Source organism: Capricornis sumatraensis, chromosome 2, assembly GCF_032405125.1.
Source record: "Capricornis sumatraensis isolate serow.1 chromosome 2, serow.2, whole genome shotgun sequence".
In the NCBI taxonomy this organism is placed as follows: Eukaryota; Metazoa; Chordata; class Mammalia; order Artiodactyla; family Bovidae; genus Capricornis; species Capricornis sumatraensis.
Window position 1 is genome coordinate 217890221 of NC_091070.1, and position 20191 is coordinate 217910411.

A 20191-nucleotide genomic window follows, 5' to 3' on the forward strand; every position below is an offset into this window, starting at 1 on the left:
TTAGTAAAATCAAATTGTGGGTTGACTGACTCCAGAGAGACAAGTGAAGTCTGTACATCCTGTGGGGGCATGCCCATTGCCTGTCAATGTTTACAAGCATATCTGATCTTGAAAGCAATTCTGATTTCCAAGAATTTCTTTTGATAAGCTGTCTAAATTTTTTCTCAAACTCATTAGTAAATTCTCCACAACATTACTCCAAGTTAGAGTAGCTCTTTGTTCCATATAAATACACATATCAAGGCTGGACCGTAAGGACCTTTCTAGCTGAACAGTGTATAGGTGTCACTAGTCAGACTGGGAGATCTCATGGACTGTTGGAAGTTCTGCATCCTGTCTGGGCCACATCTAGGGTCTTCTGCTGCCGGCTGGATGCTGAGTGAAATAAACCAATAGGCAGCAGTGGGGTCAGAGCTCTGGGTGGACTCTCGGCACCATAGGAGGCAGTATTGAGTCTAGGGGTTGTGGTCACGGACTGGCTCCTGCATTGCCAACAGAAACATCAAAGGTCAAGGCCAGAACTGTAAGCCAGAAGGGTCAGAGCTCAGAGTCACAGAGCTCCTCCTCACCAGGGTGTGCATACACATGGAGGGTTGGGGAATTCCTCCGAAGCAGAAGAGAAAGTGCTGTAGATGGCAGGAGGGCAGGAGGGAGAGGGTGGTTCAGGGTGAAGCGGGTATCCTGGCATTGTGAAGTGCAGCTGAGTTTAAAGTGCTTTGCTGTGTGAAAGAAAGTGTGAAAGTGAAAGTCACTCAGTAGTGTCTGACTCTTTGTGACTCATGGACTATACAGTCCGTGGAATTCTCCAGGCCAGAATACTGGAGTGGTAGCCTTTCCCTTCTCCAGGGGGTCTTCCCAACCCAGGTCTCCCACATTGCAGGCAGATTCTTTACCAGCTGAGCCACCAGGGAAGCTACGAAGTGAGCACAAATTGTATTTCTTTGGAAACAGCAGACATTCCAGCCAAGGTTCACCGCCCCTTTCAAAACACGTACATATATCTTTCTTTACCTCTGTGCCTCCTTTTAAAGAACACAACCGGGGTTCTAGAGGTCAAGACCCTTTTATGGCAATGTGCTTCACATTCCACTTTCTGGCCGCCTGCAGTTAAAAAAGGATGCTGGCTGAAAGCGTTTTATCACCAGGCCATTAAGACATGGATGGGAACATGTAAGAAAGAAGGGCCCTTGGAGGAAGACTTCCCAGACTTGTGTGTGTTGATGGAATATTTCCAGGGGTGGAGCCTAGCAATTCTCTATTTCTGTAGCATTTTCCTCTGCTTAGGGAAAAGTGAGGTTTCTTACAATTACTGTTTATAAAACAAAGTTTAACCATGTATCACTTAGTGAGTATTACGATGAGCCTGTTTTTATTCCCAGAAACATGGAATAATACTAAATTCAGAAATAGCTACCAACGGAGAGACGCCAGACACTCTGAATAGCATTGCCTCTCAAGGTTCCACAAAAATGACTAAGGAAGAGCTGAGCGCCCTCAAGGCGACGGGGGACGGGGCCCTCGGTAAGTTCGTGCTTCCCTTTGACCCTTCCACCTTCCGGTCAGCCCTGGTCCACCTCCGTGCACTGGTGGAGCTGACGCGGTCACCACTGATTGATTAACCGTCACCCAGCATGCCCTGCATTCTGTCCTTCACGGGAACCGCCTCACCACCCAGTGCTGCCACCCACGCGTGCTGTCTGGCGTGTACTTCTGTTCATTGCTCACCACCAAAGGCTCAAGAATATGTTTCTTTTGCTTCTCAAAGCTACCAGTGAGACTGTGAATACACGGGAAACAATCTCAAAATTCAGTGACAGTGTTGACATTTCTATTAGGTTCTCCTTGGTTATGTGCCGAATATGGCGTTGTCACTTACTCTGTTACAGAATTGTCAAAAGAGCAGAATAGCAGCGGCTGTACAGTGAGTTAGTTGACCATTTCTGCAAGCCGATGCTGCAAGTCCTGCGCACCGTTAAGCATTTGGAGAGCCTGAGGTGCCTGTGGACAGTATAGATGGACAGGGAGCCCTGGGTGGTGGGGAGGTGGACAGGGAGCCCTGGGGTGTGAGTGTGGTTGGTGCGGACAGCTTTCCTTATAAACAGGAGTCTGAGTCTGTCTGCCCATTTGTCAGAGGTGATGTTCGTTTGTATGTCCTGTTTTTACTTCTGAAGGAGTATAAACTGAGGAACCCAATAGATAGTAGGTATGTGTAATACAGTTTGCAGATATCTGGAAAGATTCACCAGTTAATATTTGTCATAATACCTGGCTTTGGTCAGCATCTGATGGACAGCCTGAAATTGTAGCTGGCAAATAAGGTCTCCCTTGCAACCGGTGATCAGTTGCGTTTCAGCTTCTCACAGTGAGGCTGGGACAAGGTCAGGGACCAGGGCTTTCATTTCCATTTGGAAGGTTCTCCATGGAAGTGGACAAAACTGTAGGCCCAGCTTCCCAGGTCTGCCTTTCCAGAAGGTGCTTCATTATCTGATGGCTATTCAAGAACCACAGCTCTTTTCATCGTGTTGAAGTTACTGAAAGAAAGTAAACTGATGAATGTCCATCCTCCCTTTACGTTCCTACCTGAGCAGCTAGGATTCATCCTGCTGCTCTTATACATTTTATAAATCCTTGATAACTGCTGTGGAACAAACACTGAAAGAACAAGAAACATCTATTTTGTGTATTCACATAGTTTTGCATCGTATATCCCTGTTAGTAAAGAACTGTGGGAACTTCCAAATATGTAACATTTATTTTTCATTTGTATGTGTAATATTTGATTAATATAAAATGTACATTGTAAAACAGGCACAATGCTAGAGATTTTTAAGGGGTGAAACAAAGGTGACTGTAAATGGAATCTTGCTTGTCTGTCCACTTTCCCTGGAGACTGCTGGTCCTAAGTCACCAAGCTGTGACTTTCAGTGACGTGGCAGCTCCTACACTGGGGTGTTGTTTGTGTTGGGAACCCAAAAGGTAATTCTTCATTTCAAAGCAGTAACAGATTCTTTCATTCCTAAGTCTTTAATTGATGAATGGTTTATGTGTGACTAAGTGGTCTCTCGATTGGAGGCATTGGCTCCCGCCCCCCAGGAAAGGAGCAGAGATGTGGGAGGCACAGCCTGCTTCCCCAGGAAGACAGGGATTAGGGGCGGAGGTGGAGTTCTCTTTACCTCCACGAGCTGTTTCCAAAGTGGCTCCCTGGAGATGGACCTCGAGGCTGAGTTTCTTCAGGTGAACTGAATGTTTCTTTTCGAAACGATCTGAAGGCTGCTCTTAGAGCTGGGTGATGTGCAGTGCAGTTCAACAGCTGGAAGAGTAGGCGTGGTCCCCTTGTGCCTCCAGAAAGGAGAACAGGGACCACAGACCTTGAGTCATTCTGAAACCCCTCATCTTGGACAGCTGGGCTGTCTGATCCGGAGCGCTTCCTTGTCTGTTAAAAGTCCCCCTTCGAGAGTCCGTTCACCCCACATGGCACCAGCAGCCCCTCTGGCCCCTGATGTGGCGGCAGCAGCCTCCGCTGACCCAGCGTTTGCTCACGCGATGGCTGCTTTGCCGCCCAGAACTGGCAAAGGCTTCTGTCCGCGTGCTTCTCTGATGGCTCTCTCTCTCTAGGAGCGGGGTTGGCTGGGAAAGAGAACATGTGTTTACGCTGTAATTTGTGTTGTATGGTCAACCACATCATGGGGTCCCTTCAATTTTCTCAATGGTCTTTTAGGAAGAGCCAATGAAGTGGAGGTGAAAAATGAAATGGTGGAGCGTGAGGGGAAAAGAGCAGTCTTGCAGAGCACTGAGCAAAGACAGCACAAGGAGGACCCGGGAGAGAGCTGTGCGGACCCAGAGGCGTCACATCCTGGTGACAGTGCCGAGGACCAGAGCGCCTCTGCGGACGGAGCCCCCTCCCCGGGAACATTAGTCAGCTCCGAGAGCGAGGGAGAGGCTCAAAGCCGAATTCTGGAAGCCACTTCCTTTCCTGCAGACATCCAGCAGGTTGAGTCAAGTGAGGTCATAGACCGCGAACCAGTTGGTGAAATCCCAGATCCTGGGATCGGGCAGGGCAGTGGTAATGCTTTGGATATCGAAAACCAAAGGGAAGAATCTGCTAAGGAACGGGAGAAAGAGAAACAGGAAGATTTGGAGGCCGACTTGGAAGAGATGAGCACAAAACCATGTCAGGAGTCTGCTCCTCCGCAGATATCTGAGGCTGGAAGGGAGGGCAGTGCAGACCCTAGCAAGCAGAGTGGGAGCCCCACAAAGGCTGAGCCCGAGGCAGGGCTCACTGGGCTGGGGGCGCAGGGGGGCACTGCAGCCTCAAGTCCTCTAAGCAGTACTGATGACCCAGGGAGTCACCATGAAAAATGCCTGGTAGACGCCCGGGAGGGGTCAGACCCCAGCGCAGGGCAGGATGTAGAGAAAGAACTTGCCAACCGGGAGGTGGCTGAGCCCAGGGAGGCCCCAGTTCAGAGCACAGAGGCAGGCGGGGAGAACAAGGAGGAGGAGGAGGATGAAGGAAGGAACTTAAGGGAGGAGAAACCAATTGAGCCAGAGGTCCAAACCAGCCCTCGTTCTCCAGAAGCCGAAAGCAGTCCCCAGGAGGTGACGGACCCGAGGGTGGAAGATGCTGAAAGTGAGCCCCTGGATGTGAAAGACCCCAACGAGGAGAATGACCAACGGGGAGAGGCACCAGATTCGTCGCAGAAGAAGACAAAGAACAAGAAAAAGAAAAACAAGAAGAAAAAATCCCCGGCGCCTGTAGAGATCAAAGATGTTCAGAATGAGTTAACATTTCAGAACCCAGGTTTAAGTGAAGTAAAAGAAGAGCAGGGGAAAGACACTGATGAAAAACCAGTTGTAGATGCCCAGAACGAGGCCACTGAGAACCCAAAACAGAACAGTGTAGCAGAGAGCAGTGAAAACAGTGATGGTCCAGAAAATCCTAAAGTTGAATTGGATGGAAAACTTGACCAAGACGATGCTGCTGTGAACACTAAGGCTGGTGGAGACACGTTGGGTTTTGAAGATAATGTAATTCAGTCGCCAGGCACCAGTAATAAAGAATCAGACGAAGGTGCTGTAAGAGGTGAGGCTGAGGAAGATGACAGTGCTCCCAGCAGTCCTCCAGGTCCAGAGAATATAGAGGTGCCCAGCAGCGCCCCGCTCGAAGATGGAAGTCCCACGAAGGACATTAACGATGCCTCTCAAACAGAAAGCGCAGAAGGGCACGTGACGTCAGAGAATCTAGGTCAGACAGTCAGAGAGTTTTCAGATAGCATTGATCTAGAGAACGATGGCCTGGCAGCAGCAGACGAGGTGGGGGACTTTAATTCAGAAAGCAAGGAAGAGAAGACAGGTGGGACCGGGAAGGGCAGAAACAAAGAGGACTGCACCATGTCGTAGGTCCGGGCAGGGTCCTGGGGAGGGGCCAGGACTGCACAGCAAGTCAGCTGGGAGAGACTCGGAGAATGTTCTAGACCGGTGTAGATCCACCGAATGCCAATCAGCCACCAGGTTATCCACCCCTTCAAGCTATACAGACTGTTACCTGTAGGTTTCTATTTCTTCATTGAAATGATCACCCCGATGAGAAGGACTCTTCTGCTATCAGAGCAAGTTCTAACGGGGAGCATTCCAGAAGTGTCAGACAGAGATGTATACTGTTCTGTTTCTGCTTAAAATCAAAATCCAAACATTTAGCTTTTGCCTTAAGCTGATGTGAATGTGCATATTCTTGACCAAATGTATCAGCATCTAACTGAAAGGACCAGATAGTATCCTGAGATTTCCACATTATAATTTAAGTGGTCTCGTTTAAACATATGTGCGTTCATATTTGATTTTGATATGTATAATATAACCTGTATGCTATTTTATTTAAAAAACATAAACAGCAAAGCAGTGTATAGGTCACTGAGACATGAGATTTGCACCTTAGGAAAATAATTTATCACATGAGGGATAACAAATAGCTTACTTGCCTTTACCTCGTACAAGTATCTTATATTGGACCAATACTTTTCGAATTCATTCTTGAGGATACCTGAATTTATTTTGTAGGAGATTTTGACTTTGTGCCAATTATGTACCAAAGTTATTTTATACAAAGACTTTTTTTTGTTCTGGAAGAGATATATGTTGTAATTGCATTTCCTACTGCAGTATTTGGGCAGGGAGAATCATTTCTGAAATTTATTTTTTTAACCTTCAAATTAGTTCTCTTTGTATTTGTCTAATCATTATTCAGTAGAGCAACACAAAAGGACCCTTGTGCAAACTGCTGAGTAGAGTCTAACAGGATACTTTTAATAGTTGAATCACTTTGGGTATTTTGGTATAAATATTTTCATTTGTTGTTTTTCAGTATATTCTTAGTGAAAATTTGTTGTTTTGATCCTCCTAAACAAAATATATTTTTTCTATATGAAGAAACATTTAAAAATAATTGTAAAGTTAAATAAAAATCATTGTAAAATATTACAAAGGGATGTCCAGTATGAATGCTGTTGACACTTTATGAGATCACATGACTTCGTATTGTTGTTACAAGGTATAATTGAGTGCAAAAAAGACCAAAACCCTCAACAAAACTTGAGGCAAACGGAAGTGTTACTTTGTCATTGAAATAAAGACATTTTATAATTTTACAAGCCTGTGATTTCACTCTTGTGCTACTTGAATTCTGGTTGTGGCTACATAATGCTATCTTTAACCTACTTTCATCTACTTCTGGGTTGCTAATTCCCAGTCGGGGTTCTGTGGAGAACTCCTGCTTCATGGCCTTTGCCGGTAGTGAACAGCTCTGCTCCTGGCATCCAACCTGGAGCCGGTGTTGGACCGTCCTTGAGCAAGATCTTTTCCTCAGAGAATCTCCTGTGAGCTGTGGTTCTGATGAAGAGCTCAGTTGAGAAAAGTCTCCATCCCGTGCTTAGGGGTGCTTACAGGTGCCGACATTTAGACTGTTTCGAAGAGGATGATGGGAATTTCAAATAAACACTGACTATTTCTGCATCCTCTCCTGAAGCAGGGGACAATGGGACGGACCAGTTCTGTCCACTTATGCCGCGTGCATAGGAAACTAGGAGGCCTTCTAGACCGTCGGGACCGAGGGCCGCCACAGACTTGCAAGTTGGTGTCTCTAACTTTAGCAAAGCTGTGCTCGGACTGGAATGCACTCTGTGAAGCAGCCCTCTTTCCTACTTTTTAAGGCCTCTGGGGAAGTGATTCAAGAGCTGAACTCACTCCATGGTGAGCTCATAAAAGCCTTTTAAGGTCTTTCCTCTGCTTCTCGTGTTATTCAACAGCACATTTAAGGGCACTGCAATACACTTCCCATCCCGCATCTGTCTCAACTGTTCACTCCTGCATTTAATCAGTGAACATGTAGATCACCTCCTATATGGAAGGTGCTGGGAGCAAGCACATAGGACCAGCCTCTAGGGGTACAGGAGCTGAGAATTTGAAAGGGAGCAAAAGAGAAGACAAGGATTCTAAAGGGTCAAACGAGTCTTGATCATCTAAAAGCATTCATTATGAACATCAATGACTCTACTCCGAGGACGAGATGATGTTGCAGCCTCACCCAGTAATTGATGCGAAGGCCCCTGAATTACCAAGAAATGGTTGCCTCTGGCATATTTGGTGTTGGAAGGCATGGGAGTATTGAGTTGGCCCAAAAGTTCATCTGAGTTTTTCTGTACCGTCTTATGGAAAAACTGGAATGAACTTTTCGCCCAACCTAATATATAAGGCAATTTGGAAAGATCGCAATGTCAAACGAGTCACACTCAGAAAAGAATCCAAAGGTTACCCGCCAAACACATCCCCAGAGTAACCTGGACCGCTGAGGTTTCACTATAATGTGGACAGAGAAAAACACGGGTCACTGATTCTTTAAATCAAAAAGCCGGGATATTTTTCAGCCTCAAACCAGAACATAGTGGCTGTGTGTAAAAGGTTAATCTTCCTTTCAAAGTATAAGTAAGTATAATTTTGAGTTTATTTTAAAAGAGAAAGGTACTGAGAAATTTGAATTATAGGCTATTTTATCACATACAAAGGTTGGGAAGCAGTAAAATTTTTGAAAAGAGTGTTCAAGAATTACTTTCTGTAACACTTGAGTATTTCTAGTTAATGGGAAACCTAGTGACCTCAGCGTTTAAATTTCCACTGTCACTGGGACCCTGGACTGCCGCTTCTGGGGGTGTACATAGTTTAGGGTTCCTGTTTTCTGTTGATAGATTCCTTCCCCAGGAGACCCCTTTGTGCAACATGCCAGCATGACCGTCGAAACGAAATTCGAAACAATAGTAAGACTCATTCCAAGCGCTGGCCCCAAAAGGAAAGGAAGGGGTGTTTGTGAGTGTTACATTCAGAATACGTACTTACTCGGTGTGATCTTACATAGGGAAAACTATCAGGAGAAAAACCCCTTTCACCCTTTCTGCCCCTCTTATTTCAAAGACGTGTTTATTTTTCAAGACATGAAAGGCTTCCGCTGTTCAACTGAACTGAAACAGCGGCTGATGCAAGGAATCTGTACAGACCTCTTTGGCCCCGTACTGCTACTGCTGCTAAGTCACTTCAGTTGTGTCCGACTCTGTGTGACCCCATAGACGGCAGCCCACCAGGCTCCCCCGTCCCTGGGATTCTCCAGGCAAGAACACTGGAGTGGGTTGCCATTTCCTTCTCCAATGCATGTAAGTGAAAAGTGAAAGGGAAGTTGCTAAGCAGGAGAAAAAAAGAATCGCCATCAGCAGCCTGTCCTGTCCCAGTTCCCCCTTTTATAGGAAGGAGGGGTGATCCTGGCGTGGGAGGCTAGGCCCGGGCAAGATGGAAACTGACCACATGGATTAAGATCAAACTAAGTCAGTGCAAGAAGGAAGCAGAGAGAGGACCACACTCAGTGGATTTCTCGAAACCTGTCTTATGATTGTTATCTTCACAAATATGAGGGGAGATGACTTTTCTCTGAGGTGGGGCGGGGAGGCCTAAGGATGGGAGAAATTAACCTAAGGATGAAGATTATCCTCCTGAGTGTATACTATTATAAGTGAGCTATCTACCCTCTCTGAGCCTCACTGTACTGTCTGAACTCGGGGTTAGAACCTGCCTTTTAGAGTGGTGATGGGGATTAGATCCAAGTAACGCACGAAAGAGAGGAGTGGTTGTTGCTGGTGGTCGACCTTGCTGTAGCCCCGACAGACGCAGTCACAGCACTCGGGTCCCCCAGGGCAGGGCTGGGGGCCCGGTGCTTGCTTCCTGCCCCCTTGACTGTCTATATGGTCTCGCCACTTTGTTCCTCATTTCACAGGTCTCTAAAGTTCACACCAGAAAGTGTGTTGGGATTTAATGTATCGGGTGAGTGGGCCAAAAATCTCATTTGTGTTTTTCCATTCGATCGTACAGAAAACCCCAAGCGAACTTTTTGGCCAACCCAATATAAAAACCAGATCTTTTTAAAAAGGTAAACTGTTGACAGTGTTACTAAAAATAACTTTAATTTCCAGTTATTTTTAACTTCCTAATATAAAAGAACACTCTTGAGTCTTAGACTTTGTGACCTAATTTTCTTAAATGTTCATCGTTTGGGTGTCAGAGACTAGTGATGAGTAGGATTGCTTAGTGAGCATAAGTTTGAGACATTCTTGCTGAGTATCACAGTGATTACCAGTCAGGCCTCGCTATTCCCCTGATTTTTAAAGCTGTAAAAAAGCGGTACTCCTTTTCTTTGTTTATTGAAGTACAGTTGAGTTACCATATTATATTAGTTCCAGATGTTTAGCATATATAAAAACGTAGTTCAGTATTTTGTAGGTTGCACTTTACTTCCTGACCTATACAGCATGCCCTTTTAGCCTTCTTATACCAGTATTTCGTACCGCTTCATCTTCTTCTCCGTCTTGCGCCTCTCTTCCCGCTCCCCAGTGGTAACCACCTGTGAGTCTGTTTCCATGTTGGTAAATTCACTCATCTGCTGGGTTCTTGCAGATCCCATATATGTGATAACACACACTGTTTGTCTTTCTCTGACTATAGTGCTCATTTTCTTTATATCAGACAATCTTGCTTCTTTCTCTTCTCCAGTTTCCTAAAACTATCTAATTTTAATCTTCTCCAATTCTGCTTTAAAATTTCCCACATTTCTCTCTATTTTTCATGTTTCCACTGTAAGACTAAAGGTCACATTACCCTTGTGTTTTTATTGGAGCACTATTATTACATTTTAGCATTTTTTTACTTGCTATTTGAAAACTTCTAATAGAAAAAATAATAATAAAATTGTAAATGGACCCATGAGCCTCAAATCCCTTTCTGTTATATTCAGTGTCTCTTATGCCTATGGTTATTGTATATAGGAGTATTAAATATACAGGATAAAATGAAAAATGATAGAGCCAGGTTTTTAATTTTTTTAAATTTTTGTTTCAGTGTTGGGTGCATTTATGGAAAGGATAGAATAAAACATCTGTCAGAAGCAATTTGTATGTCAATTAAAATGGAACTCAGAAGGACGATAAATGTATCTTACACATAACATTTTCTGCTTTCATTTATTTCGTTGTTATGCCTTTCAAAAGAGCAACTTAGGATGTTGGGAAAAGCAATTGAGAAAGCATATAATTTGGATTAAAATGAGGATAGATGACTTTGCAAGAATGAAAACAAAGGTGTGTCTTTTATGCATTATTTCCGTTTCACACATCTAATCAAAATCTGGGCAGTGTGAGAGCACTACCCCTTGGGAATAGGAGCCTCAGGCCAGGAGTCGGTCTGACTCAGACGGCCAGGTTTAGGCAAACAGTGAGCGCAGTGGTCAGGGGTGCAGCCTGGGGCCTCAGGAAACCTGTTGGGCCGGGGTCCTCATCTGTAGAGGGGGAGTGTGGCAGCAACTGCCCCCATGGGGCTTCTGGGTGGTGGTGTGAGTCTCTGGGGCACATCACAGCACACACGGGCATCCATCAGCCTCACCTCATCCTGATGTTGCCTGGGAAACTGGGGTAGAATGTTGCCCCTAAAATTCTCCCCAGTCTTAGTTTCCCCTTCTGTACTCTGAAGACTGTATTCCTCGATGCCCCTTCACAGAGACGTTGGGGGGATTTCTGGGTGCTTCCGTTCAGCTCAGTCACTCAGTCGAGTCCGACTCTTTGCAACTCCATGGACTGCAGCACGCCAGGCTTCCCTGTCCTCCACCATCTCCCAGAGCTTGCTCCAACTCTGGGTGCTTACGTACATGCAAACTTCTGTGTCTGGGGTGGGAGGAATGACAGAAACCTGAGCTATTGCTTCGTTCTTCCTCAAAAGAAGAGCAGCTCCTCACAAGTGGGTTAGCTGGTGTGTCATCAGCACACTTAGGGCCCGTAAACAACTCTGACGTGGGTGAGTCTTTGAGAGAAATAAAGAAGATACACACATCTGGGGTAGAAACTCGGAGAGTCAAGGCTAATGAAAATGCTGGTTATATCTGGTCATGATACTCTGTGTGTTTGTAATACCTTGCTAATGATGTTAAACCATGAAGCCTGTGAGATCTTGTGTTGCAGTGTGGTTTGGCCTTAGAGCTCTTGCATGCTAACCCAAAGTAGAAGATTAGCCTGCTTGCATGCAGCCGGATACTGCCCTACGAGACAAGCATGTGTGGGAGGTTGACGCGGCTCAGCCCTCCCTTGGCTGAATTCCTCCCCATCCTGTCTGTGGCCTCATTCACTGTGGTACGTGCGTAATACCATCATCAGTTTCACTAACCCCAGTGCTCATTCTGCGGTTTAGCCATCTGCTGAAAGAGGCATTCACCGAGTCACCTAAACCTGTTATCTTTCTGATTTCTTTAGATATTAGGTTGAAAAAGCTTGTTGATGAACGGGAATGCTTATTGGAACAGGTAACAATCTTTTTTATTACTTTTCGAGTTCTGGAATGGGGCACCTGAAACTGGGACCCTTCCCACTCTAGCTTTTTGCTTCATCAGGAAACCCCTGATACATCATGCCTGAAGACAATCATTAAGCCAACCAGTGTTCTTAATGTTTTTATCCAAGTAAGACATCAGAAGTCATATCGGACTTAGAGAGGATGTCCCAGAGGTTCAAGGCCAAGTTCTGAATTTGGCGCACGCTTACATGAATTGCTGTTTAAATAAAAGATTTGGGTAGAAGACCTTGAATAAACATTGAGAGGCGAGGGTGTTCCTGAGACATTCCAACACCCTTCCTCATCTGCCTGCCCATAAAGGTCAGCTTTGGGGGCTTCCCTGGTGGTCCAGTGGTTAAGAATCCACCTTCTAATGCAAGGGGTGCACTATCAATCCCGGGTCAGGGAATTAAGGTCCCACATGCAAAAAAAAAAATTTTTTTAAGTCAGTTTTGTAATCTCTCAGTGATCAGCACCCCTGTCCTGCAGATATTTCTTGCTTATAGCTGATCCAACTTATTTTCACTGCTGTTTACTTACCTTGATCTCTTCTGCCTCAAGAAATCCTACACAGTTGTACGCTTTGGTCTTTTTCATAGTGGAATGGTGAAAGCCTCTCAGTTGTGTCTGACTCTTTGTGGCCCCATGGACTATACAGTCCATGGGATTCTCCAGGCCAGAATACTGGAGTGGGTAGCCTTCCTTTCTCCAGGGGATCTTCCCAACCCAGGGATCAAACCCAGGTCTCCCACATTCCAGACAGATTCTTTGTCAACTGAGCTACCAGGGAAGCCCTTTTTCATATGCAAGGTAGTGTTATTAAGAAATTATTCCACAATCACTTTCTAAGGAAACTCGATTCTTCTCATTTTCCCTCGTAAGCCTCATCAAAGGTATCTGCCTCACTTTTTCAAGTTTTGAAGATTTCTCTCAAAATTGGGTAAATCACTGAATGTGGTGAGAGGATTCTCTTGAAGTGTCTGTGATCTTCTGTAACCCTGTGTCCATGGTAACTCTGTACTTGCTTTCCAAAGCAGTGTGCACCAATGGTCTATATATCAATGTGGGTCTGTTCTGCTCCTATCAGGGGCAGTGGGGAGGACTTCCAACAAGTCCACAGAGATTGGAGGCTAACAGGACCAGGGCTGGGAGACTCCCCATCGCACAACAGAAAATTCTACACACACACAGCTGTTCATTGCAGTCCCAACTGCTACGTGTGTGTGTCTCTCTCAGAGGGAAGAAAGCCATGTAGAGGCCAACCCCTTGCAGGTGGCAAACCTGCAACCTGATGGGGTTCTGTTGGGGACAGTGCTTCTGTGCCTGGAAGGCTCCTGGTGGCCTATGTGGCTTTCTAGTGAATAAAGCAAACATAATTGTATACAGATTTATGAACTTGTAGATAAACACTTCCCTGGTGGCTCAGCTGGTAAAGAATCTGCCTGCCAAAGCAGGAGATGCAAGTTCGATCCTTGCATTGGGAAGATCCCCTGGAGTAGGAAACGGCAGTCTGCTCCAGTATTCTTGCCTGGGGAATCCCGTGGACAGAGGAGCCTGGTGGGCTCTAGTCCAAAGTGTCACGAAGAGTCAGAGCATGACTGAGTGCATACGCATACACAGATAAACACTAAAACTATTCATGGAAAGATCTCCTGAACTTAGGAGGAATTTCAGCCTTAGAGATGATTTTTCACCCAGAGTTACAAAATAATGCATGCCTCATACTGTGAATATAGTCTCATTTTCATCCATTGTACTATTACTTTCGAAGAAGGTGCTCGCTGGCGGAAGGTTTTTCATTTATTTATTATTTGGGTTTGTTTCTTGACAAACAAATCAAACGAGAGAGACTCCCCATCTTCCCGGTGGGTTGTAACATTTTACTGTATTTCTCTCCTGCTTCTTTACGTAACCCTTTACCTTAGAGAAATGCGAAATCATGGCAGGACAACATCAGATTGTACGTGTGGGGCATGGGGTTTGACTTGACATGCTCCTTCCTTTCTGATAGGCTCTAGTCTCATTTAAAGTAGAGAAATTAATGTCCTTTTTTGGTGGATGTTTTCAGATTAAGAAACTCAAGGGGCAGCTGGAAGAGAGACAGAAGAATATCAGATTAGACACTCTGCACCCGGAAGACGGTGTCTTACAAAATGGGACGGACGTGCACGTGATGGATCTACAGAGTAAATGTCAATCCTCGTGTGGAAGGAATCCCTTAGCCATGTGTGGTTTCTATTGTACTAGTGCAGGTGGAGAAAACTGTTGTGGCAAGGAGTGGCCAGTGTTCCCCATGTCCCCCCAGAAGCCCTTGAGTTCAGAAGCAGAAAGCTGTTTCTTTGTGGGCAGGACAAGGGTGGGCAGTGGGCAGGACAAGCGTGTCTCTGTCTGAGCCTAGGAAACAGAGCAGGTGCCCCAGAATGAGCACCAGGGTACCACCAGATGACTCGCAGCTAGAAACCACATTTGCTATGCTGGACAGTCTTCGGATCTGCTGACTGTATGGGGAAGTCAGAAGGTATTTTTCCGTGTCAGTAAACTGAGTAGAAATGGCAGTCTGCTCCAGTATTCTTGCCTGGGAAATCCCATGGACAGAGGAGCCTGGTGGCTACAGTCCAAAGTGTTGCAAAGAGTCGGACGTGACTGAGTACGCACGCTCCTACAGATAAACCCTAAAACTATGGAAAAATCTCCTGAACTCAAGAGGAATTTCAACCTTAGAGATAATTTTTCACCCAGAGTTACAAAATAATGCATGCCTGATACTGTAAATATATCAGTGAAGAGCTGACTCTTTGGAAAAGACCGTAGTGCTAGGAAAGATTGAGGGCAGGAGGAAAAGGTGTGACAGGATGAGATGGCTGGATAGCATCACCGACTCAATAAACATGAGCTTGAGCAAACTCCAGGAGACAGTGAAGGACAGGGAAGAATGGAGGGCTGCAATCCATGTGGTCGCAAAGTCAGACATGACTTAGCAGCTGAACAACAGCAACAACAAAATGAGAAAGAGGGTTAAAGGGATAAAAGCGTGCCCAGTCTCTCTGCCTACTCCCCGTTCCCCCACCGTTCCTTTGTCTTCTTTGCTCCAGGGTGCTCTCCCTGCGGGGTGAGAGCGCCTCCTGAGTTGTGGGGCCACAGGCAAGAAGATTACATGGTTAAGGGCTTGGTTCCCAGTAACTATTGTTTTAACATTTTAAAAGCCCCGAGAGCTTAACAAATTTTCCTTCTCTTTCAACCTTTAGGGGATGCCAACAGACAGATCAGCGACCTCAAATTTAAACTTGCAAAATCTGAGCAAGAGATAACTGCATTAGAACAAAATGTACGTGTGCACTTTTAAGCCATCACGGGCAGCCCAGCCAATGATTAACTGAAGTTTTTTATTTGCTAGAAAGAACTCACCCTTCAAAGGCTGAGGACAGAAAGAGGCAGAGAATTTTAGAACCAAAAAAGGTCCAAAGGAGGATAAACAAGGCAGCAAGTCTCTCCAAGGACATAGGGAGGAGAGGTCACTGCTAGCATCTGGGCTGTTATCGGGCCTTCCCTATGGCTCCGACTGTAAAAAGTCGGCCTGCAGTGTGGCAGACCCCGGTTGCATCCCTGGGTCAGGAAGATCCCCTAGAGAAGGGAATGGCAACCCACTCCAGTAGTCTTGCCTGGAGAATCCCACAGGTGGAGGAGCCTTGTGGGCTACAGCCCATGGGGTCACAGAGTCAGACACTTACAATCGATGCCAATCCTTCACAGGGCTTCCCTGGTAACTCAGAGGTGAAGAATCCACCTGCCAGTGCAGGAGATGTGGGTTTAATCCCAGGGTCACGACAATCCCCTGGAGAAGGAACTGGCAACCCACTCCTGTATTCTTGCCTGAGAAATCCCATGGTCAGAGAAGCCTGGTGGGCTACAGTCCACGGGGTTGCAAAAGAGTCAGGCATGACTTACAGTCCTTTATAAACAAGGTTAGTTGAAGAAAGTACCTAATGTGGCTGGGGAGTTTTCTTGAAAGTTCTTTAGAAAAACAAACAAAAAAAATGGTTAATTACCAAACACTTGATGCAGATGTCTCCCTGTTGCCTGGGTTTTTCCTCTTTCCCTCCCAGCCCGGGGCTCACTCTGATCTCCTGATTGGGGCACTCATACCTCTAGTGTGCTGGGCCCTGGGACAGACTGTGTCCTAACAGAAGGGAGAAATAAAAACAGGTCCTCTTGCCCCCTCCATCGGGGGTATACGTGGCTGGAACTGCTGAGAGTTATTGTAGAAACGAAAATGAGAAGCCCACCTCCAAAGCAATGTGTGTTTGGAAGCATGCCTTTGAGGGCAGCAGAATCCATCTCCAATCCCAGATGCCACCCGAAGCCGCCTCCCGTCCCCCACTCTCTGAGTCCCTTGTCTGTCTCCTCCCTTCCTGCTTCCTCACCCCACCACCTCTGGGAGAGATCGGACAGGAGCTGAGGTCCTGAGGGAGCCGTTGCTTTGCCAGGCTGTTCTGCAGGATCGACCCTCATCAGAGAGGATGGTGTCCCAGGGTCAGCACGGTGGGAACCGCACTTGGGACAAGGGTCAGAGAGGAAATGAGTCCCTGATAGGTGCCAGTACTGGGTTGCTCATAAGTGTGAACAAACAGCTTGCATGGCTAGAACTTATGGGACAGCTCCACACCCTGCTGCAGTGTCTTCTTTCCTTTTATTACTTTACACCTCGGATCACAAATATAAGCAAGCAGTCGGGGAGAGAAAACAGGCCTATCAATTTATACACGTGATTTTTTTTTTCCTTTCCTTCCAGGTCATAAGGTTAGAAAGTCAAGTATCACGTTACAAACAGGCTGCTGAAAATGCTGAAAAAATAGAAGATGAACTTAAGGCTGAAAAACGGAAACTCCAAAGAGAGGTAAATTTTCTAGGCTATTTCTAGGAAATAGAAATTTCTATTAAATATTATTTCTAGGAAATAATATTCTGGTTGGGAGAGCAGGGTGAGGATGTGCTGCCCGGAAGTCTGCTGCTAAACCATTCATTGTCACGTCTTCCGGGCCACTCTGAGGGGCCTTGCTCCCATCGTAAAGGAAACTGTAGTTCAGTCAGTTAGGAGCTTAGGGCCAGAATCAACCATCAGTCATTTTTCTGTCTGCAGTGCAGCTATCATGCTGCCATCCTCTGGGTTCCCCTAAAGAATCTCTCATTCTGTTTTTTGCTCATGCGTGTGCTTAGTCGTTCCCACTCTTTTGCGACCCCATGGACTATAGCCCACCAGGCTCCTCTGCCCATGGGATTTCCCCTGCAAGAATGCTGGAGTGGGTTGCCATTTCCTTCTCCAGGGAATCTTCCCAACCCAGGCATCGAACCCATGTCTCCTGCCTTTCCTGCATTGCAGGTGGATTCTTTGCCGCTGAGCCACTGAGGAAGCTCAGGACTTTTTGGCTTTTGGGTGATTTTTGTTCCCCTCTAGCTGCTCTGCTGTCCCCTTTCCTTTGATTTCCTGCATCTCACACAATACATGTGGGTTTACTGCTATTTATTCTGCTTGAGATGTGTTGTGTTTCTTTCCTCTGTGACATCTCTTTTCTAAATAAATGTTGGAAAATATTCAACCATGATCTCCTTAAGTGACTCCTCTTGCCGCAAGTCCACCTTCCTCCTGGGACTCTGATCAGAGGATACCAGACCTGCTCATGGACCGTCTGGTATATCTCTGCCCATTTGTCATTTCTATTTCCTGTCTCCTCACTTCCCAATGTTGCAAAATGTACCGTTTTTAGAGATCTTCCAGTTCTCCTCCTTTTGTGTTCTGAAATAGACTCATTCCTGATAGTTCCTTTGTGGATCATAGCCTCATTTCATGAAAGATTTCGTATGCAGCTGGTCTGTTTTCCACACTGGTGACCAAAGCATGTTCAGTCTTTGAGGTCTGTTTCTGTTGTTTATTGCTTCTGTTGACTCAAACGGTTCGTCCCACCCTGTCTTTGGTGTCTCATGAGGTTGTCTCATGCTTGATTTGAATGTATAGGAATACTCCAGGCTCGCCTTGGGGAAATTTCCACTGAGGGGCTTGCTTCTGTGTCTGCTGGTGAAAGCCAGGGCAGGGGAGTTTCACCTGTCTCAGAACCCCACCCAGCCACCTGGAGGGTTTTGGATCAGAACCAGAACCACAGACTCTGTTCGGACGATGCGTGTCTCCACAGTCACAGGGCTGTGAACCCCCACCTTGGGGCACCCTCGCTCTGCACGCTGCCTGCTGATCCAGGCAGCTCCCTACTGACGTGGCCGCTGCTCTGTCTCCCAGGCTCTGTGGCCCTGGCTCCTGGGTACGACCATCCCGGCCTCAGGCATTCTCGCTTTGGTTTCTGGCTGCAGAACCCAGAAACCCAGCTGCACAGGGCTGTGGGGAGCGCCCCTTCCAGCTGGTCTGGCTCAGCTCTTGATTATGTGTGTGTTTGCCTCACCTTCTGTGAGACCACCAGGATCCCCAAGACTGTGCCATGTCTGGGTCTAGTTCCCGAGGGAGGGTCCCTAAGTTACTCATGAAGCTAGAATCTCGTGCCTTGTGTTACTTCTTAAATTAAAAACTATGCATATACACACCTGTAGGTCTGTGTATATTTTCAGGATCTTGGTGGGTCTGGGTCATCATTGTGATTTTCAGTGGGGTTGGAATCAAAGCTTGCTGACTTTCACCTTTGTTTTCAGCTTCGCTCTGCACTGGACAAAACAGAAGAGCTCGAGGTGAGCAACGGCCACTTAGTGAAGCGTCTGGAGAAGATGAAAGCCAACAGGAGTGTCCTCTTGTCCCAGCAGTGAAGGCCGGTTCTGAACAGGACACGGATGGGTGGGTGGAGAGCATGGGTTCGTCGGCTGGTCTGTTGCTGCCCAGGAGCACTGCTTCTTCCCCTGCTTCTCAGAGAACACCCCGGGGAGCACCCTGCTTTTGCCTGGAGCCCAAGCAGCCATGAGATGCCTCTGTCTGCAGACTGAGACCTGGTCCGGGGCAGCCGCTCTGCACCTGCAGGCCGTTTAGTAAGCACACTGGGCCATGGAGCTCTGTTTCCGACAATGCAGCAGCCTCTTCACGCCGTTTAAAATGGTGATTGGAATAAAGACAAATGTGGGACTCGAGTTCTTTTTCCATGTGTCTTGCTGAACATTAAGGGGAAATGTTTCAGTGTTGGGACTTCCTTTCGTGGCAGAATCTGCAATTTGAGTGACTTCAGTAGTATCTCTTAGTCTACGCTTTTCATACACAAAACACTGTGGAACCACAAGCCATTACCAAGCAAAACTCTTTCACTAGAAACAAGTGGATGGTCTAGAAGTAAAAGTGACCTTAAGAAGACTCTTTCCAGGCAACAATGAAGCTTTTCTAAGGGATTTTTGCATCAGTTCAATCAAAAGAATACTTTTTCCCAGGGTAATTAGGCAACAGCTTCACTGAAAAATGACAGCTTTTCATTCGCATTATTGAATCCTTATATTTGGAAAATTGAAGTTGTTAACTTCTTTTAAAGAATGTACTATTAGAGAAATTAAAAATTGAAATGTTGAAAGACTTCAGCAATGTGGTTTTTATTTTTCCCACTGAGAAAGAAGATCTTTAACTATTTTATACTAATTTTTCGGTATATTTTGGGACACTTTTTCATTTTCTCAGCATTATCAAATCAACCCATATTTCTTTCCCTCTTTAATAAAGAAGGTGTATTCACAGTAAATAGGAATAGAACACAATAAGGATCAACACTCTTAGAATAAAAAGTTAACTGAAGACGTTACAGACCAGAGTAGAGACAACTCTAATATCTTCAAGGACAAAAGTAGAAGTCATTTCGATACTTGCTAATTTGGGGTTATTCTTTGTATATGTTGGGTTTCATATAATGCTGGTTTAGCAGGCCAGCCTTCAGGGTATTAGCAAGTGCAAACCAAGATAATATCATCCATATGTATCCCTAGTGTTGACAGTTGGAGAGTGCTGAGGTAGGAGACACAAGTTGTGTGTATATAATTAAGAAAACATTCTGAACAGGGTGCTAGAGGTCTGGGGTACACAAGGCTGCATTTTACTGGGTAAGAGAAATTTGGTCTCCTTGTGCCGAGAATATTTTACAGTGCTATCTGCATGAAATATTCAAATAAACACATTGAGGTATTATAGGAGTACACAGAAGAAATCATTTGAGCAGGATCAACCTGTTGACACCAAGCAGATGTGCTAATGTGTAGTAACAGAAGTGACCCCCACGCCTGAAGTGCACACACAGCACAACGGTCAGATCTTGCCTGATGAAAC

At 45.9% G+C, this 20191-nt stretch overlaps 1 protein-coding gene across 8 annotated transcripts in view; it reads left to right on the top strand.

Moving 5' to 3' along the window:
- Positions 1 to 19378, top strand: part of LRRFIP1 (LRR binding FLII interacting protein 1) — a 159714-nt gene extending 140336 nt beyond the window's left edge. For 3 of the 8 annotated variants that reach the window (XM_068965710.1, XM_068965711.1, XM_068965713.1), the window contains 3 exons: positions 1380 to 1521; positions 3719 to 4027; positions 4226 to 6586. In XM_068965710.1, coding sequence (XP_068821811.1) covers positions 1380 to 1521; positions 3719 to 4027; positions 4226 to 5397 — 1623 coding nt within the window. In that variant the 3' untranslated portion in view covers positions 5398 to 6586. Of the gene's footprint in view, positions 1 to 1379; positions 1522 to 3718; positions 6587 to 11825; positions 11876 to 13972; positions 14091 to 15149; positions 15230 to 16693; positions 16799 to 18594 lie in introns of those variants that run through there. The other 5 variants (XM_068965716.1, XM_068965717.1, XM_068965709.1 and 2 more) reach the window with 3 other exon arrangements.
- The last annotated feature ends 813 nt before the right edge of the window (positions 19379 to 20191 follow it).